The sequence below is a fragment of the Vidua macroura genome, chromosome 13 (genome assembly GCF_024509145.1).
Source record: "Vidua macroura isolate BioBank_ID:100142 chromosome 13, ASM2450914v1, whole genome shotgun sequence".
Classification (NCBI taxonomy): Eukaryota; Metazoa; Chordata; class Aves; order Passeriformes; family Viduidae; genus Vidua; species Vidua macroura.
In genome coordinates this window covers 5,026,647-5,051,651 of record NC_071583.1, presented here as the reverse complement: position 1 = coordinate 5,051,651, position 25,005 = coordinate 5,026,647, and the positions used below count along the sequence as shown (strand labels likewise).

General features: G+C 46.0%; 1 protein-coding gene across 1 annotated transcript in view; it reads right to left on the bottom strand.

Annotated features, from left to right (window-relative positions):
• Positions 1 to 25,005, bottom strand: part of FRMD4B (FERM domain containing 4B) — a 124,707-nt gene that overhangs the window by 8,128 nt on the left and 91,574 nt on the right. The window contains exons 8-18 of the mRNA XM_053989626.1: positions 18,562 to 18,645; positions 17,303 to 17,368; positions 16,215 to 16,272; positions 15,224 to 15,310; positions 5,854 to 5,930; positions 5,307 to 5,445; positions 4,664 to 4,805; positions 4,404 to 4,537; positions 4,194 to 4,313; positions 2,718 to 2,946; positions 22 to 78 (exon numbers count right to left, since the gene is read on the bottom strand). Of these exons, the coding sequence (XP_053845601.1) occupies positions 22 to 78; positions 2,718 to 2,946; positions 4,194 to 4,313; positions 4,404 to 4,537; positions 4,664 to 4,805; positions 5,307 to 5,445; positions 5,854 to 5,930; positions 15,224 to 15,310; positions 16,215 to 16,272; positions 17,303 to 17,368; positions 18,562 to 18,645 (1,193 nt within the window). The remainder of the gene's footprint in view (positions 1 to 21; positions 79 to 2,717; positions 2,947 to 4,193; positions 4,314 to 4,403; positions 4,538 to 4,663; positions 4,806 to 5,306; positions 5,446 to 5,853; positions 5,931 to 15,223; positions 15,311 to 16,214; positions 16,273 to 17,302; positions 17,369 to 18,561; positions 18,646 to 25,005) is intronic.

Genomic DNA, 25,005 nt, shown 5'->3' with positions numbered 1-25,005 from the left:
AAAAAAGGATAAACATCATACCATCATCATAGGTGGTTGTGTCTGACAGGGAGCTGCTCTCGGATGGAATTATATCATCTGTGAATAAAAACAAACACTTTAAGCATAAAAGAGTCAACATCAACTTACAAATATCTTAATACAGTTTATTTTCTAGAGTTTCAGAGCCAGCTGATACTTGTAACACTGCAATCCTTACTCTTTAGCCCCCACAGCCTGAAGACAGTTCTGGTACATCATCACTCTGTGTGTTCACTGCAGTTCAGCAAGCGACCCAGGTAATTATCAAAGAAGATTTTTTTTTTTTTTTCATTTTTTAATCTGCAGCAGGAGTCAGGCCAAGATTTACAAGGTGTTTTCCACCCCACTTCCAACAGATCTCACAGGGTGTTTTGGTGCTTCAGTAGGAGTCAGGAGCCTACACAGACATGTAGATCTTGGCTGTTAGCAGCTAATCTCCTCTAGGTACACCTGAAACCCCACCAGGTAGGTACAAAAAGCCTTTTAAAATTTGGCACTCACTTTTGAATGTTTCATCAGTATACAGATCCTGTTTCAATTAAATTAAGATCAATCCAAAGTAATTCCACTGATTTCCATCAAGGTATTGCAAATACCAGCAACACAGAAAACGGGAACTGTTGCATGGGCATACTAATTTTTTGTTTCTTTTGCATTTTGTTGCTTATTCACAACACTTCACTGTACCTGTCTCACCTTGATGCTACACAATGAGAAACAGCCTGTCCTCACTCAGGTTTGGAGCAGACCACCAGCAGCAGAGAAATGAGGCTGAACTAGAGATAATTAACCCACAGACAGCTCAATCTCTAGGTTGTTTCTGGCAAGATATGGCACTGGTGGGGTAAAAACCTCCATGAATCTTCAAGCATGAGAGAAAGGAAGCAGCAGAAAAATGACAGTGGCAGCCACTTTGTGTATGACACCTGCTTGTGCCCTGAGCCACCATGAGCACGTGCAATGTACACTGCTCCTGCTGTCACAATTTGCTGCCAGGAAAGCTCTGGTTACAAGAATGTAAAAATGTAAATAGAGCAGCTGTTCAAAACTAGCAGAAATCAGGACTGGCCCCTGCCCTGGGGGGACTTGTCAGACCACCGAGGATGGGCTGCAGCTCTGCTTGCAACCTGACACTGGGAAAAAGCTCCAGGGGAGCTGATTAATGTGGATTTGACCACAGGGTGGTAAAACATGGAACTGGGCCCAGTGTGGGGAGGAACAAAGCCTGCTGAGGAAAAGAAAAAAGCCAGCCTCAAGCTACAGTGCTGGATTCAGGGGGGGTGTGCAATGCTGACATATTCCGATATGGTGACATATCTGAATTTAAATCCCAGGTCTGTGCAACTCCCTGCAATGGAGGAAGAAACTCTGGGCTAGAGAGAGAGGAAAGGGAAGAGAAAGTGGAACACGGAAAGCAGTGCAGTATGTCCTTCACCTCCTATCCTTGGGGCTGGGATGGAAACAGCTATGGTTTGATTCAATAAATCAATGGGACTATTTAGCATATTACTTCCAACAAGTAATTCACAGACTCAAGTGACTCATCATTGCTCAGCCTTCTGAAACCCAGACCTGGAGCTCGAGAGCACCGCTGGTGACCATGACAAGGTTACACATAAAATCAATTACTGAAGCAGGGGACAGCTCTGCTTCAGGTAAACAAATACATGCTGCAGGGTGAGAGCCTGGGACTGGAAGGGAATGCAGCTCCTGACTGCTGGCTTGGACAACAGGGCAAGAAACTGCCAACAACAACAGTGGCACCCATGGATGGATGGATCTCTCTGCTCACCAGCCTTCCTGGTCATTACCACACACCAGGTGCCCCAGGAAATACAGGACCTTCCACAATCAGTATCCAGGCTGGTGAGCAAGAGACTGGAAAAACAGATGTTTCCCTCCCCTCTGTCAATCAGGAACAAGCTGGGCCACATTAAATGCCGATCATCAGCCTTTCAGAATAATGGCTTTGTGATGATGGATAGCCCAGTGACGCCGTGGTGTGTCAGGGGTAAGGATCCAAAACTCCTTCAATTGGCTTGGATACTAACAGGTTTTCACACATTATCCTACAAAGCAGCAAGAATCTCACTTCCCTTAGGAGAAAGGCACTCTCAGAATGGAGGGGCCGAGAATATCTGCTTTTACTGTGCTCATCAGTGGCAAATGGATTTAGTAAAAAAATCTGTTTGCTACTAATTGCATTCATGAACTCCTGAACTTATGAACTTATGACTTGTGGGAAATCAGGAATTTTGAATCAAGAAGCAATGTCCTCCATCCTGCAGAAAACCCTGCCTGCTCTATTTCTGCTGGAACGGAAGCACCGCGGGAGGGACGGGGGAGAGATGTTGCATGTGGCAGCTCAGATGTACAACTGCACTCATCACACCAGGAATTCAGGCATCAGAAAAGCTTCACCCAAGGTGTTGCTGCCAGCCTTTCTGTGCACATCACCTTCAGCCCATACCTGGTGCTGGAACATGTCTGTGCTTGCTCCTAAAACTGTGGCCTACTCTGCCCTCAGCCTACAGCAGTGCACTGCGTTTATCAGATGCAGCAGTTTCATCTTTTTCTTATTTAACTGCCTTGGAGAAGATAAAAACCATATAGAGAAGATGTAAACAAAGTTTCTAAGTAAACCAAATTGCTCTGTTTCCCTCCTGTTTGCATCAGAACACGGGGAATTCTCTTACCTGGTAGAGCCAGAGTTGATTTCTGGGTTGGTTTTTTGCCACATTTGATTCTGTATTCATTTATGGAGTTTTCGATCTCTTGCAGCTTTTTTACAGCATCAGCATACTCTTGCTTTCTTTTCTTCTTCACGTTTTTGCAGAGGTCTGGCTCACTAGCAAGTTTCTTTGCAGCTTCCACCAGCTTTTGGTGTATGATAAAATTGCTCTCCAAGTCCTGCAAAGTAGGATCCTGCAGAGTCGTGAGATGAGTTATTTCCTTGTACTCCCAGAAGAAATTATCAATGAAAATAATTTTTAAAAAGTTCTATCTTTGTGGTGATGAAGTGAAATCTTGAGCACAAAATACAGAAATAACAAAGTTCATACACAAGACAATCTCAGCATATGAAAGTCTTAGATCTTATTGCTGGTTAGGGTACAATTTTGAGATCTCTTGGGTAAGGTGCAAAGTTCTGAAGCCCAGATGACATAACTAGCACAGGCTCTTAAATTCAGGTTTAGGCTGCTAAACCTCCTGCTATGAGTCCAACCCTGAAAACATCGTTCAAAATCTCTCCCTACTTCGGAGAATATAAAAATGGAAATTGGTATCACCATACCTACGTAAGACAGAGTTTCAGGCTTTAATTAATTGTTTGTAAACTACTTTGAGAAGCTCAGATGAAAGGCACTGCAGAAGTGCTAAGCAACACGTTATTAAATCTGGTCAGCAGGATTTTGGTTTAATAGCATTTAAGCAGTCCACAAAATCACTTTGCTGCAGACAAGGAGCACACCAGCCCTGTGAGGCAGGGCAGTGAGTTTCTGGTGAAAGACAGATGCCAAGTGCCCAACACCTACTTACTTGTGTGATACAGCTTGTTAACAAATCTCACAAGGAATGAGGAGGAATGGAGTGTATCCAGAAACTGCAAACATCTGAATTACCCTATCACTCCAGTCAGTCCCTGCCAGCAAAGCTCATTTTAGCTTCTTGAGCAATGCAGGGAGCTTTTACTCAGGTGGAACCTTCATTAAGCCACAGGTAAAACTCCTCCTCCTGTCACCTGTCACAAAACTATGCTCACAGACAGATGATTTTGCAAGGGGGACAGAGCACACCCCTGCCACGTTCTGGGTTCAAACGCCATCCCAACATGACAGAAGTCAATGCTCCAGAAAAGCCATGGGCTGCCAGATGGCATTATGCATCTGATTTTCTCCAATTAGCAGCAAAATATCCACTAAAATTCACACAGCCGTGGCCAAATCAGGTTGGGTCAACTTAAGGCCTTTAGAAACAGCCAATTTTTCTGGTCAGTTCAAAGCACGGCTGAAAGAAGGGCAGAACCCACCAAAATTTCCCACTCCACACAAGCAACTGCCCCAGCTGCCTCCTCTAAAAACACCCAGGGAAGAGCTGGATTATCTACAAGTGGCTTTGGCCACTGCTCTGGCCACCCCAGCCCTGCTGTGCTAACAAGCTGCCACGCTCACCTCCTCACTGGGGAGCAGGTTGTCGTCCAGCTTGAACGCGGTGCCAACGCGCCGCCTCACCTGGGGAGGCTCCTCTCCAGCACCCAGAGGATACTCCTTGGGCATCTTGCCTGTCAGCTCCTGGGGAACAACAGAGAGGGCTCCAGGTAAGGCCCAGTGGGAGAAAAGGGCTCCCACCTGCCCGACCCCAGAGTGAGGTGCAGTTCTCACCGCCTCTCGCAGGCAGATTTTCTTCAGCTCCTCAACCTTCTGAAGCAGTTTTTCCTGAAGGAGTTTCTCTTTCTTCTTTAGTTCCATAATTTTCTCCTTCTTCTGTTCTTCACTGACCTCTGAATCCTGAGAGCCTGGAAAACACTCTGTATCAGAGGATTTCCAGGTAAAGGCCATTTTCATTGTACGGTAATCTCATTTGCCTTTTAACAAACACAAGCCCCATTAAACCTGGCTACTTCATTTATGTTCAGTATTACCTGATGAGATTAAACTGCCATTGCTGGCCATAATAAGCTGGTTCTTGGCCTCCAAGGTCACCAGCTTTGATACTTTTGGAGTTCCCATCTCTGTCAGATCCATGGCAATGTCATCCAAACTTCTGGCTGACGGAATTTTTGCCTGAAGGAATTAAAAAAAAAAAATCCAGCCTCACTGAGTTACCTCTAATTAACTTCAGAACACATCACAGAAGATGACATTTCACACATAATCTCCCACAAAATTAAGGGCTAAAGCAACAGCATCACACAGGTTGCTTGTGGTATGCAAGGGCTGTTTGGCATTCCCTTCCCCTCTCCCCCAAAACCTGAACCATCTCCCAGCTCAAAGTCTCTTCAGCTTTCAAAACAAACACAGGAAAGGAGACAAAAGAAAAGGCAGATTAGACACCCAGACATGGGAATTCCCTCTTCCGTGATTACACTTCCATAGGCCTTAACTGCAGGCAGGCTAAAATAGATCAAATACCAACACCACCACTAACAGACTGCTCGAAAAGCTGACAAAAACTATTTGTAGTTTTTCTCTGGAGAGTAGTTCATCCATGGAAAAACATACACTGAAGGATATACAGGAAAGGTGTTGAAACCCATGCTTGCAGTAAAATGCCTCATAACTTACTTTGCTTTGCTTCCTGTCCAAGTAAAACTGGTGCTGACTGATTGCCATCACCCAGATGGACTTGATCAGGGAAGTGTTTGCATACCAGGTCTGCACCACCAGCCCACTCTGACCAAAGGTCCTTCTTGACACTGAAATTCTGAGGAGGTGAAAAGAAATGCAATTTCAAGACAGGTGTTTGAGATTTAAAGTCCACAATGCCCCTCTCTTAACCAGGTGAGGCTCAGCCTTTATTTTAGGGATGCAAAAATTCAGACTTCCTTCATCCCATCATCCAGTGCTGCTGCAGATTTGGCCATGACAAATAGTCCTCCCCCTGCTCCAAGAACTCCCTGAATGGACACACAGGGAATTTGAGAGGCACCCAGAGCTGTGACAGCCCCAGTCTGCCCCACCAAACACTGGATCAGGATCAGTCCCAAAGCCCAGAGTAAACTCAGGTGTTAGCTCTGAGGCACCTCCCACCCCATCCTCCAGCACGTGATGATGAGTTCCCACTCTGGGTAAAGCTTAACCCCGATGACAGAACTGCCTCCTCCAGCCTCACCTGCGGGGATCGTGCACTTCCACAGCAAACTTCTTCTCACGGAAATAGAGATTTTCCAGCTGTTTCCATTGAAATAGCTAGGAGAATTGGGAGAGAGAAGCAGAACATGGTCACTAAATCACCAGGCCTTTCACCCTAAGGTGATATAATTTCAGCAAATTACAATTCCTGTGTATCCTCAGCTATGCATGGACTGAGCAGTAACTACATTCATAACATCAATTAAAAGAAGCACATATAGGATGCCCCCTCAGTAATTTCACACTCTTACAGACAATGTGTTGCAAATTGAGGATTTTGCCAGTGACAACATCTGCCTCCTTCAATAGCACATTTAATTTCACTGCTAGAAGTTCCCAGAGATCTTGGCAGGGCAGCTAAAGTAATTTTCTCTCTGATTAAACACAAAAATCTCTTTACAAAGTAATTGTATAGACAGCTATGGTCTACTTCCCTGAGTCAGAGCATCTCCAGGGAATGGCAGCAGCTTGGAAAAACCAAGACTTTTCTCTTGTGAAGACACTCTGTGAGACACCCAGTGTGACATTTTGGAGCAGAGGTACAGCATGTACAGAACAACAGCAGCTACAGGAGGAAGCCACCCCCAGCACATCCTCCTGCTGGAAACCCACATATTTCCTGCAAAGTGCCAGCTGGGAGAAGAGATCAAAGTCAGTTGGGGCTTGGCAGCTGCACCCGTGGGATCAGAATTTCATATGAATTTGCTCTCCTTTCACAGCAGCATCAGCCACCCCCTGGGGATGAGCCATTGGGGGCTGCATCTGCCCAGCCCAGCCTCGCAGGTTTTGGCAGCACCACCTCCTGCCCTTTTCTCCAGCAGTGCCAGGGTGCCTGGATGCACACGGGGACCCACAGGGTGTCCCCAGGGATGTCCCCCTGACCACGAAGGGCCGCACAGGTGCAGCAGCACGCTGCAGTTTACATCAGCTGCTTGCCAGAGCTGCAGCCCACACGGAGGTAGCGGAGGTGCTTCCATCCAGCTGGGCAGGCAGGGACAGGGCTCAGTGAGAGATCAGCCCTGGACACCAGGGATCCAGCTGAGGCACCCAGACCTTCACAGCAACTCCCTCCTTCCCTCACTGGAGTCTTTCCAAAGCCTCCAAGGGTGCAGCCACCACACCAGAAACCCCCAGGACACACAACATTCCCGCTGGCCTTTGCCAAAACATGACATGCCATGCTACCTCCCAGTACAGAAGCACTTCGGGTTTTGTAAAAAATGACGCATTAGGCTGTGATACATCTGAAACATTTGTAACACAATGAAACATAACCCAGCACATTTGTGTTTCGGGGGGAAAAGTGGCTCTTTCAGCAGCCTCTGCCTCTGTTTAATTAAAACTTTCCTAGGAGTACAACTGACTATTAGAACCTGCAGTAGAAAAAGTGAAGCCAAGTGGAAATGCAATTTACTAGAATTAATAAATTATTTTCTAGACGATTGTGGAAGCTTCCCTCTGCTGCTTAAGTAAGTTTATGTTTGTTTCACAGCCCTCCTGCCCAGCCACACCGCTGTCAGAAACGCCTCTCTACAACTCTGCACTGAACTTTGAAAAGAAATGCATTTACAAAAACGTAAAAGGAAACAGCCCAAGCAGTCTGCCAGGACACGGAGCAACAGGCGCCCGTGGGTGCTCCAGCAGCGATCCCAGCCGGGATCCCGGCACAGCCGCGGCTGCTTCCCTTCCCCGCGTCCCGCACTCACCTCGCCGCAGCCCCGATCCCGATCCCGATCCCGATCCCGATCCCGGCTTCCCGGCCCCGCCGGGCAGTGTCAGGGGCGGCATGGGCAGGGCAGAGCCGAGGCGGCCGTGCCGTCCCCTCCGTCGTGCTGCTCTGCTTTGGCAGCTTCGCCTCCCACTGCTGACACACGCCTGACATCACCACCCACCCGCTCCGCTGCGACGCCTCCCACACCCCTTTCCCCAGATAAAGGGAAAACCCAACAGCGGAGGGGACGAGGAGGATTCGACCGAGGGGGCTGCACCCCTTGGAGCACCCCGGGTGCCTGTGGGGGCCAGGGGCATGGGGGCTGCCCGGGGTCCCCGCGGTGCCGTGTCCCGGCCCCGCCAGCCTTGACTCACACCCAGAGGCAACAGGTTCAACCAGAAGCATCATCCCGGCGTTCCCGGCCGCCCGCTCCCACGCTCGTAAAAACCATGGGCGTGCTTCAAACATGACCTCTGGAAAAAAAACTGCCTTGCTGCGCCTCTTATCGTGGCGGGGGATGGCTCCCCGTCCCCTTTATCACTTCCTTCGGGTTTTTCCCCTCCGGATGCGCTCGACATTCCTGAGGGCTGCGGGAGAAGGGGGACCTGTCCCAAGGTGAGGAGGGTCGCGTTTGGCAGGAGGACAAAACGCAGCAGCAGCCCCAGCACCTGGAGCAGCCTCCTGCCCTGGCAGAGGGACACGGGGGTCTGTGCAAATCCGACACCAGGATCACTTCCAGTGCCGAGAAAAGAAAAAAAAAAAAGGCGCTTGCATTTTTAAGAAAACCCGCATGGAACTGCCTCAGGATGTGGGTAGAGCTTTGCTCCATTTCCTCCCCACCCTGTGAGATCCATCCCAGCCCAAAAGAAGCTGACAGCCGCCCCAAGCATTCGCAGCTGGGTACATTCAGCACAAAGACATCTCTGCCTCCTTGCCCAAAGTCGGGGATAACTCCAGCTCCCCCCTCTGCTGTTCCACAGCAGCAGAGATGGCAATTGGCATTGTACTCAAGACACATCTTTGCTCTTGAGAACTCAAAAAGTGCCCTGTCCTCAAACTATCTCACTTAAGAGCAATATAAGCTCCTTAGCTACCACCTCCTCTGACAAACCCTCCTAACTCAGCTCCTTGTAAAAAAGGCTGGTGATTAAATCAACAGCTTCAGAGTAAGTTGTGAGCCAGTAATATTTATACAGATGTACATAAAAATAATCCTGAATGAAAGCATTACACTTTTCTGCCTAACGCACTTGGATTCATGAAGACAAGAGGGGAAAAAATGGACTCAATACAAACAAGGACAAAGTAATAAAGTAATACCTTCCTTCAACTGAAATTTTTCTAACTCATGGTCAAAAGGCAACACTCAGGAAACCGTCACTGCTCTAGAGATATCCTGCTCCCTTCAAATACTCCCTACCCTGTACAGACATGTTCCTAAATAATTCCTAATTTCAATCTTACCTAAACTACATGCATATTTAAAGACAAAAGAGTGGCAAAAAAAAATCTGGAAATCTGGAACTGGTTTTTGAGGGCTGGAAGAACAATTAGGAATAATTAAAATGTTTTTGTGGAAGTTTTGCAATGTATGTTCCCTTTAACCAGATGATTAAGTCCACCTGAGCTAATTAATGTTTTCTTAATAGCCTTCCCATCCATGTAGGTTGTCAGATCCTTAAATGCTCCTGAAAACTACTGAGCATCCCAGGGGCTGCCTGTCTGACTCTGAGCAGAACTTGGCCTGGTCAATGTTGTTTTTCTGATTTTTTTTTTTTTTTTTTTTAGTAGAAGGCAGAGGTGCAGCTCTGATCACATCTCATTACCCAGGCACCTCTGTGCACCAGCCAGACTCCTACCACCCAGCTACTGCTTTTCCAGCCCACGAGTTTAGGCTTCCCTGTATTTCTACTGTGATTCAATTCCAGATATCAGGGAGCACTGAACAAAAAGGAATCTCCCTCCTTCCCGCACAAAAAGAACGGTAATAGTCTAAGGCAACCCAAATGGACATGGCACGCCTAAGTGTTCAAACATCTTCAAAGCAGCAGCTGGTTTTTTACCTGGCTGATCTTGCATCCAGTTTTGAATAAAATGCAAGTTTGTCCCTGCCTGACAGCAGGAGCAAACTGGCTCAGAAAAGCGGCCCTGTCAGGATGGCGGGCAGGAGCTGGCAGAGACCCTGCCCAAAGAGACGTGCAGGAGAGCTGCTCAGGCTCCTGGCTCAGTATTGCTGTGAGCCTGATGGGTTTTGTTTAAAAAAGAGTATTGTAGTATTTTTTTACAAAGTTTCTTTTTGCAATGAGGTGTAAACGTGGAGAGCAGCTCAGTGCAGGGGCTGTGTGGCCACATGCTGCTGCACCAGACCACATGCCAGAATTGCACCTGGGACATTCCCAAAGTTAGTGACAAATTCTGACCAAGAGCTGAATTACCCAAATCTCTGGCTTTCCACCCAAAGGGTCTTTGAGTAAGGTCAGCGTGGAAGTGCAAGCCATGCCACAGTGTTTGCAGCAGCCTTTCCCTCGGGAAGCACTTCCAAAGCACCTTGTGGTACGTGCAGTGCCTGCAAGGAGGCTCTGCAACCAGCACCTCGGGAACTGGCTGGGAACAGCAATCTGCAGACAAATCTGGCAATTCAGAGCAAGGAAACATAAAAGATTTCTGCCCACAGGAATGCACCCCACCCGATGAGGGAAATTACCACCCTGGCAGCGGTGCTGGGAGCAGGCTGCGTTTCAGCCCCTCCGCTGCACTCAGCTGTCTGGCACCCTGCCTTCAGCTGGAATCCCGTGTTTCACTGCTGCCATGCCTGCCCATGGAGGGAGGCACCTGAGGAGATGGCAGCGGAGCCAAACTGCCCCACCTGCAGCAACTTCAGAGGGAAAGAGGCAGGCAGCTCCCACCTGTGCCAGCGTAACTCGGCAGAGCTCACCTGCAGGCATCCTTCATCCCTTAAATATTAAGCCAGTCCTCTAAAAATATCTTCAATCATATTTTTTTCAAATACCTTATGATGCTTTTTTGCCTAGTCCTCACTAGCACTGGCACCATGAGACTGAGAGATGTCTCAACATCAAACTGCCCCAAAACATTTGTGTTTTGCAGCAGGCAACTTTTTGCACATCTGGAAAGAACTGAATTTCAGAGCAGCCTCGCAAAAACTCTGTGTTTTTTTAAAGTAATTATGTGAGCTTAGTATCTTCTATCTAAATCAATGGCTTGGTGAGGAATAAACACCATAAAAGAAATCTCTGCCTAATTAGAGCTGCCTGCTGAGAAGGCTGCTCCAATGCTGCTGTGTTCTGAACTATTCAGCAAAGCAGGACAGCAAATTTACATGAAGTAAATGTTCTGCAAGGGAAAACTTTCAGCATCAACTTTTAGCAGAGGTTGAATTAAGAAAGAAGTACCATAATACCTCCTCCTCACACCTCAGGAGCAATCCCAACAAAGAGGAAGTCATGCAAAAGTGTCAGGATGCTTGCAAGGATGAACAAAGAGCTCCTGGACAAATTCAGAAACAAAAAGACCCCTACAGAGGGTGGGAGAAATACAGAGAAATTGTCTGAGCAGCCAGGGGTCTGGTTTGGAAAGCTAAAGCCCTGAAATATTAAATACAGCCAGGAATATTGTGAAGGTGATGAGGCCCTGGCACAGGGTGCCCAGAGAAGCTGTGGCTGTCCCGGATCCTTGGGAGTCTCCAAGGCCAGGCTGGATGAGGCTTGGAACACCCCAGAATAGTGGAAGGTGTCCCTGATATGTAGCAGGGGGACTGAAATGAGATGATCTTTCAGGTTCCTTCCAGCCCACACCATCCTGTGATCATCACTCCCCATTTCAAAACGAATATATGCTAACAAAAACACTTCTGAGAACACAATGCAGTCAAGACATCAAGCAGTAGAAACTATTTTCTTGGACATTTGAAACAATACCACAGCAAGATTAGTTCTCTTCAGATAACATAGTTAATTTATCACGAGGGAGTCGCCCACAGAAACACAATGAAGTGGGAGAACAAGTCAAAGAGCCAGCAAGCTGCCTTCTCCAGCCCTCAGAGGATCCTCACATACTGGCTGAACGCAGAATAAACTCAACTCATGCCTTAATACATCCTCCATTAACAAGACTTACATTGTTTATCTCACCAGTGAGAAGAATGGGGTAGAGATAAAGGGAGATCTATTCTGGCTTGAAATGACAAACAAAGTCCTGGGACCTGTTTTATACTTTTCCTAATTGATTCGGAGGATACTGGGGACAGGATCTTGGCATGCCACCTCACAGCAAGCAGGAGGCACTTCTCCAAGCAGGAGGTGACTCTCAATATTAACTGCAACTGAAAGAGAATACGTTTGCAAAGCAGCAGGACTGCAGAGATAATCTCAGGTCTGAGCTCAAATCTGAACAAGGGTTGCCAAATGCAGTCTGTTTTAATGCCCTGTGAGACTTCAGGATGAAAATCAAGTGAGCTCAGTATAACCTCCAGCCAGCGTGGAGCCACTGCTTTTATCTACAAAGACAATTTTCATAAATGACACACAAAATAATTCTCCCTTTTCAGTCTGTTACAGAGCTGGAGCACAGTGCTTCCCTCAGTGCCTCAGCTGGCAGTCCTGGGTCTTGGGGAACACTTGGGCTTTTCTAGAAACTGCTCCCAAAGCAACACAAGCTCCCAGGAGTGACTTGGAGCAACAAAACTCCCTTGTCCAAACCATCTCAGGTCAACCAGCAAAATATTAATAGCTGGAGCCAAACCTCCCCAGCCAGCTCTGCACAGACAGACAGCCAGGGCAGGTTCTCCAGGTCCAGCCCCGAGTCACACACCAGCCTCCCCGACAGCGCACGCTCCCCTCACGGATGGTGACGCTGGAGCCCTGGCAGGGCTGGTGATAGGGATCTGGAGATTGCTTCACCCCGGCCTCTCCTGCAAGTTGCTTCCTGTGAGGAGCTCTCAGCCTTGGACTCCACGCACTGGTGTTGATCCAATAACAAAATCTCGGGATAACCACTGCGCTCCAAGGCTCGTATTTAGGCGTCTTTGCCTGAAGACCTACTTGGATAAAGCCAAAAGATTTCACTTTTTTAAGAGGGTGGTTATATTTCTTTGGATTTAACTGATCCTCCATTAATGGGTGCAGCTAATGTATATTTTATTTCCATTACAAATAATAAAATTTTATTCTAAATATGGAGTTGGCTCTTGCAAGATGCCTGTGATTCTGTGGTAAAGCAAACACATCTGACAGCACTACAGAAAAGACAGGGAGCAGAATAAATCTCCCTGGTGTGAATTCACTGAGGCACAGGCACCAATTCCTGTTAAAAGCCTCCCATCAAAATGCAGCAGCTTTCCCACCACAACCAGTGTCAGAGAGGTTTGCACACTCAGAGGTCACTTGTAGCTTTAAAATTCAGGAAGGCCAACTTGGTCTTCATTAGACTTGGACTCAGCCTTTCCCTCTTATTATTCTCTATTTATCTATCAGCTGCATGTATATTTAAACATCACCAACTGGAGAAGTGGAGAGCACAACGAGGATGCTCTTTCCCAGATGGCTGGGGATAAAGACAACAGCAGTTTTGATCCATGGTATAAACAGCTAGATACCAGCACACGGCAGTTGTGAGTTTGGCTTGATTCCCAAAAAGCAAAGCAAGAAAATTCTGCTAAATCCAGCAAAACTAGCACCACTGCTCCAAAAGACAGGAATAGTTTACATGCCTATTCCCCTCCTGCCTGCTGCTTCAGAGAGACTCCTGGGAGATTCAGGCAAGCTGTCCATACTCCCCTTTCTCTGAAATAAATTCTGATACATTCATAAATGTGAACAAACAACAACACTGATTAAAAGGAACTTCTGCCTGCTGCATCACAGGCAGCAGGGCTGTAGTTACACTGAAATAAAATGCTGAGATACTGCTGCTTAACTCCAAACCCAAGTCTGGATGTGGGTGCCCCTCTAGACCTGATGTCTGCTTTTCCTCCCAAAAGTGATGATTCCAATCACTTATCCGAAGTGCACTTTGTATTTCAAACCCTGAAACATTTTTCATATAAAGAAACTGTATATTTAGCCACTCGTTAAAGGCAATCATGGCTCAGGACAAGCTGTGGCTTACATAATTTTTGTCCCTTTGCACTGACACCAGAAAACTCCTTAAGGATACTACAGCCATATCCATCCCCACAGTTTCAACGAGCTTACATTTAGGCTCCTCTCTCGCACCTTCCCTTTAAATCTCTATCCTCTGTTGTATAATTATAATTCCAGTGAAGCCAACAACTATTCTCATTTCCATTGTAATGCTTCCACTGCAGAGATGACCTCTGGTTTTTATTTTTCTTATACACAACTCCCGCTGCATTCAAAGACAACGCCTCATAACTAACTGTAGCAGGGTGTGACTTGGTATCTGGGCTCTGCTGACCTTAAAAATTTTTTTAATCTGCCTGGTTGATGTTGTAAACTGAAATCCCACAAGCATAAAAAATGCTTGGCGAAGCAATGCTTTCAGCCAGGCAGGCTCCATTTTCTTGGAGAGCATTGCTGGTCACAGCTGGACATCTTGGCTGCAGAATGATCTTTTCCTGGCTGGAAAATCTTATAGATGTTGCCTAAAATCAGGGAAGTGCTCAAGGGCAATAGGACCTCCTTGATGCTCTCCTTTGACATTCAATGGCTTCATCAAGTTGACTTGATTTACAAAGGGTTCTTCCTGTGTTACTCTCTTTTAGTGCAGGCATGGGAAGAGACACCTGGGATAAAACTCTGTATTTCACTAAACAAAGCAAAGGAAGGACATGAGAGTTCGCCCTTGGCCACACAGGTACATAAATACACCAAAAGAAACCAAGTCATAGCCTGCTCTGGAAAAAGAGAAGATCAAGTTGGAAGCTTGAAGGGGGGATTACTCTTTAACAAGGAAGTTTTGTTAAGCTGTGCTTTTTGGCACCACTACACTAAACGATATCATTTTGCAAATGTAAAAATTCCCTGGCGGGGAGCACAACTTCATGTGAACTCCTGCCCAGATAATTCCTGGGGAAAGAAGAACAGCAAACTCCCAGGTCTCCATCCCCTCATGGCTTAGATGTTTCAGTGAAGACACACTGGGAAGCAGTGGGTTGGAGAAGGAGAAGAATGACTTCCAGTACTTGGCATTTATTCTCAATTCCCCCTTAGAATTGATGAAAACACACAGTTGCTTCAACAAGCCTTCAATTTCACGCAGTTCCCCTTGTTTTCTGCCTGTATCAGTGGAGCCTTTTATGCATCATGCACAAAAAAAACCCCACCTACAAAAGTGAACTGAAAACACTGCCCGAGTACAAGGCCTTGCAGGAACACTACTGCTTCATATTTCTGTAGTTATCCCTGGGGGCTGCCAAAATTCCCACCCTGAGACCACCAAACTCAAGACACACGAGCCAAAGCTCCCAAAGGGAGTTTCCACTATCTAGGAGAGGGAGAGATTTACTGCCTCAGTGCCAGCAGAAATCTTCTTCTGCCTCCAGCCTTTGGTCTTTTGCCCACCAGTCTAATAAGCAGCAGCTTAAATGACTATATTCTGACATGCAACACCATACCATGTTCCCCCCACAAAAAAAAAAATCAGATGCAAAAAAACTTACTTTTCTGGGCTTAACTTTGTCTTGTAAGTCGTACTGGCCGATACCTTTGTAACTTATTCCAAGCCACCACGGGATTCCTTGTTTATCCTGAAAAATGGATGTTTACGTCAACGAAGAGCCACTTAAGAATTAGGCAATTCCAAGATTACAGCCCTTTTCACTCTGTGACAAGCACAAGTAGGTACAGAACAAGGATTTTCTGGCAGACAAATTGACGTGAAGTGGATTGCTGGGGTGAAGGTGGAAACTTTCTCCCTCTGCCTTCTGAGGCAGAGGCACAAAACCAGGTGGTGGCTGTGCAACGTGGGCAGAAAAGCGACAGTGCTGCTGAAACAACGGGGTGTCACTGGCTGGAGGAGTGTCTGTGGAGGGGAAGGACAGGGGACAGAAAAAAACTGTGGCCAACGACTGCATCCAGTAAATTCAGGCATGGACAGCCACAGGAGGAGACACCACACAAAACACCAGCTTCTCAGGTACCACAGTCATGGCCATGACTCAAAAGTAAGGAAACATCGTCTCTGCTGAGCTCTTCGGCACAAAACACTTTGGCCCCGGCTCTGCTCTACAAATGGGAATAAATGGTGTATTTCCATCACTCTCCAAAAGTACTTCTCAGCATTTCCCCACTCCAAGCACGCACCACTAATCACCTGCCACTTAGGAGGAGTCTTTTCAACGTTCTATTTTTCTAATCTTGATTAATGTCTCTGGGGAATCTATTAACTGCTTCAGCTCTAGAAGTGATATCCAGTTTAATTAAGATGATAGGAATTTAGCTCCTGATAGGATTACATAAGGTTTTACAAAAATTCCTTTCTGCTTTCTGGAAACAATTTTAAAAGTACATTGAATGGGGAAAAATTACAGAGGTTGAAAAATGTGGGGTTCCACACTGATAGAAGGGCACTGAATCATCCAACTGCTCCTTTAGGAATGCAATCCCTCATAATAAACTCAGCAATCACATTATCTATAGTCAGTTACTGACCTTTACTCCATAGTAATGAACTCCATATGTTGGCAAAGCCTCTACCACTTTCATGTACCTGCAGACAGATTTATAGCATATCAGATTATTTTCTCTGGAGGAAGTAATATCTATTAACATATTTTTTTCACACATGCATCCAGGACACGTCATTTATCATCTGCATATTTTGAAGGCCTTAATAGTTGAAGGCTCATGTTTTCAGAAAAAAACTTATCATCTGGGCTTGGGGAAAGATGGGGTATTTTGGCCCAGCTAAAGCAAAAGGAAAATCTCTCATACAACAGAAAAGTCAATCTTTTATCAGAAGACCATAGAACTGAAAGCAAAAATGCTGAACTGAACGTGTAAGCCTTTTGGGAAACATTGGCAGTAAAGACCTGCCTATAATTATTCCATTATGGAGCTCTGGTTACAAAGGATAGGCTCCAAATGAATATATTTATGCCATTGTACAACTGTTTCATGAGGCAATTCAGAAAACCACTGAACAGACCATTTTTCCCTTGTTCCTACTGAAAAAAGACCACAGATTATTGAGACAGATTTACAGGCACTGAGGTACATGAGAAAGACTGCAAGGAGTCTGCACTGTCCAGCCACGGCTGTCATCTCAAACATCTCATAACACATCCTACTGCATCTGCTTGTAGGTAAATGAAAAATACAATTCCACAGGCTCAGTGGGCAGCTTGGAAGACCTTGATGTTTTGAAAGCCAAATTCTGGTAATTTCAAAATTTCTTACAGGACTTAGGGTAATATGCACTCTTAAGAGTTTGGAGTGAAAATTAATTGATGGCAGGCAAGGTATGGAGAAGAGTCTTCTAATAAAGTAAGATCCAAACAATTTCTTTTGCATTTGAGGTACCCAAATGAACTACACAAATGCTGAACTGCAAGCCTGTGAAATATGTCAAGTAATTCCACTTTGCAATGTAACTCAATAAAAAGAGAATCTGACAGACACAAATGATGTTATTTGCAGGCAATAATGACCCAAAAAGTCTGCCTTGTCACTTCTCAACCAAAAAGAACAGAAGGAAAGTAAAAATATCATCTTCACAGATTAACAAGTGTCATACTCACTGAACAATGGCTTGTCCTCTGGTCAGACCTTTGATTTGTGTATAATGCTCAATTACTCTGTCCTCACTGCAAACCAAGCACAAAACCCAATTTAGAGGCTCAGTGACTTTGTTCATGTGTGACGACATCTGTTGAAGCTCAGCCACCTGCTCAGCATGCAGAGAAGGGTCCCCCTTGCATGTTTCTTGCTCTAGTTTACAATCTGGTTCTTGCTGGTTTCTTTCCCACCCTTCATTAGGCAGCGTGGAGCTGTCTGGCTGATCCCCACCATCACATCCTGCCTTCCAGACTAATTAACGAACCATTTCGGATCAGCCCGTTCTGCTGAAGATGCTGCTGCAGCAGAAGAATGGTGCTAATTGTGGAAATTCATCTTAATGTTCTAAAGGACCCAAACTTCAAAGGCTGCTTAATGCTCCATATATAAGACAGAAGAAGTTTAACCAGAGCTGTTTTCATTCCTGTGTATTTCCTCCCCCTGACATTTCATAGGTGAAAAAAACCACACATTTGTCAGCAATGACCTTTTTGCATTTTTCCTATTACATATTTCAACATTTTGTTTTGGAGGAATGTGAAATAAAATATGCATTTCTATGTCAGACAGTTGAAAGCAAAAAAAATACCCAGCAGTATTCATTCAGAGACAAACAAATCATAAGCAAGCATGGTATACTTGAAAATCCATCACGTACACATCAAGCCTAAAAACAAATGAGGGAGTTGAATTTGCACAACGGGCATAAATTCCAAGGAAACAATATCACTGATTCATCCTAAACACTGTGTTCCTTTACGGCAAATTCAAGCCCCAGAACTGGAACTGTCTTTCTCTTTCCAGCCTTTCTAGATTATTTTCTTCCCCTGTCCTGTCGAGAGGAGCTGGGTGGGCAGCTGGCAGCCAGCAAGGGTCAGCCCACCACAAAGGCTCCACTGTGTGACAGATGAAGACTGAGGTGCTCTCTGCAAACCCAGGCCTGGCTGGAGCTCAGACTTCAGCTCCTTCTATTGCAGGGTCCCCACATACTCTGATCCAGCAGTTTCTGACTCAGCAATTTAATCTGAGCAAACTTTCAAGGAGGAATTTGCATCAGTTCTTGCATAATTTCTAATCTTCTAAAAACTGGAAATGCTTGAAGATGAGCAATTAACTCCATGTCCCGAGCTGAAAACTTTTAGAGGAGTTTGCAAACTGCTTAAAAGTGATCTTGTTCTTATCATTCATAGCAATGATTTACATTTTAAATTAAACAGCTCACCAGTAAGCAAGTGATGGATGCTCCTGCAGTGTCTTGGTAGGAAAGACGGGCAGTGTCTTCAAGTCTTTTCTAGTGTTCTCATCACTGAAAAAGCAAAAATGGCCCAGAGTCAGTGCTAGTGAATCACAGATGGACTCATTAGTTTGGGCAGAAGGAAAGGCTGTATTTGCTGCTCACAAACCTGGAGTATTGCCCCATGTCAGGCTGTCATAGCAACGTAACTCTAGATGCCCTCTCACATGACAGTGATGGATATGGTGTCATGCTCATTATACACACACGTGATGCTCAGGCCACCACGGTATCAATATTTATTTTGCACACCCTCACTCTATTTGCTGAGTGCAGAATGAGCCCTGAAACAGCTGCAGTAAAGCCCAAAAGTAAGGCTTGTACTGCTAAGTTTTGCTCTGTCTTTAACAATACACTTCATGAAGCAGTGTGGTATTCGTTAAATCACAGAAGTTTAACAGTGATCTCATTCAAAGCAAAGGGTTTCGGTTCATACACTTTCAAATATTTCCAGTGAAAATAGTTCTCCTGGAGTGCCCATTGTATAGAAAGTTCAAATATTCTGGACTCTAGGCTCAACCTGAAATGAAATACAGCGGGGATGAAGTATGTGTATGCAATTTGTCATGACAAAACCCGGGCAGAATATTTTAAAACCTATTTAGGGGCATCAGTAAAATGGTTGATATTTTCTCCTCGCACGGTCCATTAATTAATCAGCTGAAACCCGCACGCCCCATTTCGGCAGGATTTCTGCGTGCCTTCCCAGCAGCGCCAGCAAGCACCAACACGACTTTTCTATGCAAAGAATGCACCAGTCACGTCCATCAGCATCTGCCTCAACTTTGTCCAGGCTTTCCTTGAAGGCGTTTTTCTGCTCCCAACCTCTCTTCTCACCAGACTGAACTGTTAAAGAGTTTTCATCAGATCCATGTCCCCCTTTGCCATGGCCACTGAGGATGGAGCTCTGCACATGGAGGACACAGCAACACCCCCACCTCCCACGATTCCATCTCCCAGATGCCACATGGAAAACGCAGGAGATGAAAGGTTTTTTTGTTCCTCAGGAGCACGGGCTAATCGCTCTGCAAGGCTCTTCCCCAGCCCTGACAATGAGCCTCAGCCCGGAGTAAGGGGGACCACCTCTGGGGACAAGGAAACAGTTCAATCAACAGCCCATTTATTCTTCAACGTCTTTGATGAAGCTGCCAAGAAGGGGTCAATTAGCACCGAGGAGTGCTGGTTGCTGCACTCTTCTGCCAGGAATATCCATTTTTCTTTGCAAGCTGGCCAGCACCCAAGTGCCACAAATGGGGACAGCTGGGTAGAAAATCAGGATCTCTCCTTCCAGCACTCAAATACAGGCAATGCTCACAAAAAGCTGAGTTTTATTCACCCTTTGCAAGCCCGTTTTGATGGGATCAAAAGGCTGCAGGACATCTCAGCTTGCAGAGAGATGGTGGATTACCATGGGTTTGTAGGGTCACATGGAAATGCAGACACAGAGCACACTCTTCTGAGGCCTCAGAAACCAGAACAAAGAATTAAAAAAATCCACAAAAAAAACCTAAAAAACCCAAAAAACAATCTAAAACCAAAACCAACCAACCAACAAAAAACCAAAAAAACCCAAAAAAAAAACCAAAACAAAAAAAACCCAAACCCACACAGCACCATAAAGCCCCAAAACAAAACAAACAAACAAAAACAAAAAACAAAACAAAACAAAAAAAAAATACAAAAAAAAAAAAAACCCGAAGAAAAAAAAAAACCAAAAACAAAATATAACATGGCCTGAACTCCCTCTTAAAGCTGGAAGGTTTGGCCCTCCAACTTCAATCATAGACTCACAGGATAACTGATAATTAAACCACAATTTTCCTCCTATTTTTAAACCTGATTTATCACTGCAATGGCTGCTCTAGCAGGCAGAGTTGGCAGGGAACTACAGTGAAGTAGGAGAGGTTTTGGAAGGAAGTACTAACAAAATAGCTCATTTTTACCAAACAAAAGGGCAGTTTCTGTAAATGCAGATTCTCAGCCCCCTATTCATAATCAGAGGTTTAATGTGTGGTCATTAAACCCCCGTTTAGAAACCTGAGGCAATAGGGAGGCTGATGCTGGGAGGCCAGGGCAGGGGACAGCTGACACCCAGCTGTCACCACTACACATGGGTGGAGAGGTCCCAAACTCTCCTTCCCCTTCCCCACAGGGCCAGGAGCATCCCCATCACCGAGAGTCTGCAGAAATGCCACAAATCCTGGCAGCTACATCTCCCAAGCTCTGAAATGCCACCTTCTGCAACATTTGTGACCTCCAACAGCACTACTCGCCTTCCTGTTTGGGCCCCTCACCTCTCTGTTTGGTTTTTGGGCCCCTCGCCTCTCTAGATGTGGTTAAGTAGCAACTTTATCCTCATCAGTGCCAAAACAAGGGTGCTAGTTAAGCTTGAGTGATGAGTAGCAGCTCATCAATATGAAGATGCCTACCATTGAATTTAAATTTTGAGGGCCAGTCAGCAAACCTGCCTCCAAGCAGGGCCTGTGGGCTCTGAGCTGGGACACGCAGTGATCAAAGGGCTGTCACCACGTCTGTGCCATGACAGGGGGCACATCACTGCAGCACTGACCCAGAACCACAGCCCTGCTGCAGACTGTCAGCAGGCAGAGGCCATGGAGCTGTGACAATTTACAGCAGAGCTGAGCCTTCTCTCCTGCCAACCTACAAACCCATCCAGTTTCTTGAACAGCAGAGAATACACTGATTTTATGAGGCAAAATTGGCTCCTGGGACTTGTCTTCCTCACAGGACCCAACCTCACACCCTGAGGTTCAGACACCATCCCATTCACGTGCACTGGAAGAAGTCCATCCAAATGGACTTATAAGGCCTGAAACTCTCTCAGAAGCAACATGAGGATTTTTTTCCCCCTGCATAATTGTAAGATCAAGCATGAAACAATCCTAGAAAAATGTAAAAGACCTGGGAGAGACAGGGCACAGCTCCTTGCACCCTGGATGCCTTCTTACAGTGCAGGCTGGCACGAAGCAACCTGGATCTGCTGACTGCACGCCCCAGGATTAGAGTTTGGGATGATTCACAGCTTCAGGGATAATAAAAGCCTCAAATGGTCCTCCCCCTCCTTCCACAGAGTCCATTATCACTTCATCTGCACCAAGCAAGTCTCCCCTTGACCTTCAGGATCACTTTCCCAAGCCCTCTGAGACCCAGCTGCTCCCCAGAGGTGACAACTCCCGATAGCAGGAGCTGTGGTTTGAATTACGACCTGTTCCTGTTTGGTTTCACAAGGACCACGAGATGATACAGCAATCCCAGGGCAGACAGCCCCGGCTCCAGATGTCCCACCATCCCCATTATCTGCCAGCCAAACATCCAGTGCTGTATCTGGCATGTCCATGGTTGGTTCCCACCAAGAGGAGGACGTGGCTGTCGGGACAGGGAGGCCCAACTTGCCTTTAATCTGACCCCTGCTATGGAGGGGGTTTCTGGACTGGTGGTTTTTGGCATAATTTCAATACATAAACTGCCCAGAGTCAATGGGACTGAACATTTTTTGGCAAAAGGTTTGTTTATTCCCCAGGAGGAGAATATAGGAAACTCTCAACTGAAGTATTTTTCCACTATGGAGAAGAATTAAACAAAAGCAGCAGACAGACCCTTTCCTTCCTATTCCACCCTCTAAACAGGAGTTTTCTCTCTGGCAGATACAAAGCAGAACTTGAATCAATCTGGGCAGTGCAAATGGAAATAATGAAAATCTGCATCAGAGCCTGCTCACGTCAAACCTCAACTTGCACTCCTGGTACTGCCCATAATTAATTCTCTGTCCCAACATGATCAAACGTTGGGTAAGATGCTGTCCCCAGCACGCCCAGCTCGTCAGTGCTAGCTCTGTGGAGAAGGAGCTTGACTCTAAAATAACCAGATAACATGATTAAAAATATCTCATTGTCTACCATGCTATCAATAGTACTTCCCAGTTGAAACTCCAGCAGCAAAACAGGACCAACCTCATGAGCTTCCTACACCCTGCTGATGTTACAATGAAATTTTAGGCATCTTGCTAAAACCCTCCCCAGAAATCCATGAAGGAACCAAGCCAGACCATCATGGCATGCTCTGCCTAGAGCACATTACTGAAAATTAAAGGAGTTACATATTTATGCCCCCAGAACGTGCGTCTTGACAGCTTGTAATGGAATGATACAACACTCCCTGCCAGGCAAAGATTTACAGAACTGTGCTAATGACAACCATTTGTCAATAGGTTTCTCTGCACTTACTGTCAAAAACCAGCTTATGCCCCTTGCCAACGCAGGTAAGAGCTTAGATGGAGTAAGATGTGGTTAATGAGAGTAACAAAACATGAAGAGCAAGCAACACACCCAGCAGCAAAAGCCATATATTGGACTACAGCATAGAAGCTTATCAGCCCACAGATTCTTTGTAAATATTAACAACTCAGTGAGGACAGGACTTCAGACAACTCTTAACTGACTAAAGCAGGGCAGGTGTGTCTGCCTTTGCTGAATTGTGTTTATAACACGTTATAAGGTACAAATTTATCACTAGGGAAAGTGCATCGTATAGCAACTTTCCTCTATTCTTGGAGATCCTTGACCTCACACAAATATTTTCTCATGTTGCTACAGAATCATTGGAATAAGTCACTCCTTGGTTCTCCTGAATGTCATTATCTTATGTACACATAAATCTTGAAATGAATTTTAGGCATAGCACAGGTAGAATTTAGAGTGGCCTTGCCTGTAGAAAATGTCAATCAGCCTCTCAAAATTAACTTGAAAGTTATTTCATGGACACCTAAATACCAGCATATTTGAGAATTACACATGAGATTCAGGGAAATGTGCAGCTGCACAGCAAAAGGATGATACACTATTACCCTACATCATGAAGATGATTCAAAACATTTCCACTAGGATTTGTCACCTCGCTCTCTTCAAGATATTTAGAGTTAGCAAAATAAATACTCCAAAACAACACACAATTAGAGCAGACACTTGAAAGCTTGACAATCAAGGGTTTCAGAGGGTCAGATTATTCAGCTGATGTCAGTAACAGCCCTATTTCTTGAGAATGACCACCAAATTCCTTTGCACCAAATTGTACAAGAATATCCTGCGCTGCTGCCCACACCCCAGCCTAGTCCTAAAGTGACCTTCTCAAGTGACCAGACTCAGGGAAACATCACCAACGTCTCCAAGGTGCTCCCATTCCTTACACTCAGAGATGAGAGCCAGCATGGACCATCCCCTTGTAGCTGGGCTGCTTCAGCAACAGGTGCCTGCTCTGTAGGCTTTGGGTTTGGTGTAAAATAAAGAGCAAGGCATCCTCAGGCCCCTGTTGAGGCTGCTCTGCCCTTCAAGGGACCATGAGAAACAGGTGTGAGGAGCAAGCAGTGAGGCAGTGGAGAGGAAAAAAATGAGCAGGGTTAAAAGTGCAGGAGAAAAAAGAGGGGGGAAGGAAGAGAGAGCAGAGGAGGTACAGGGAGAGATGATGGATTTAGCAGCTTTTGAGTATGCCAGAGCAGCAGGATCTTGGCAGCAGGATTTCAAAATGTGCTCTCCCGACAAATCCTCTTTTGTGACAAATGCCAGACGTTTCCCATCATTTCCCAACCTTTCAGTTCATGGTCTGCTGGCACACTCAAGAAAGTTATTTTTCTATTGAAGGGAGCCCAGGATGTGGAAAGGCCATGAACAAGGGGCTCCCGTTGGTACTGGACTGCCAGAGCCCGAGCTTCCCCTCAGCCAGCAGGAGCTTTGCTGGGGGCAGGGCTGCAGAGGCTGCCACTTGAACAGCAGATAGCAGCCGCCTGCGCAGAGAGGAATTTGAAGGGGCATTTAAGAGCCTTCCAACCCCATCTGTGAAAAGGACCCTGATAAGCAGTGCAGATGGCTTTTTTAACCCCAGTTTCTTGGACGTTTAGGCTGTGGCTATGCTGTGGGTTCCCACCTTGTACAGCTGCAACAGCTTTAGCTTCACAGCTCAAGGAGGACTTCCACCGAACACAAAGTGTGGCTGGGAGTGGACGACCATTCCCCACACTTGGACCAGAGTCTTGGACTCCCAGGCATGACCTTGAGCTCCAGTCCTGTTTCCTGAGCCAAATTTCCCTGCTTCCCAAGCACTGTCCAACTCCCGGGCAGAGCAGCAGCACCTCCTGATCTGCCAGGGTTTGGTGACCCCATACATTGGCTTTTGGAAGATGGGCCAGGAGCACCAAGGAAAATGCAACATTTCTCCCATCAGCTGTATGCACTCAGCTCTCCATATGAGGACATGGTGAGCAGACAAACGGGAACATGAGCTGCTCCCAGAGCCACCTTGGCAGATGAGACAACGCTACAACTTCCACTTTGCAGACAAGGAACAGGGTGCCAAGGGAGC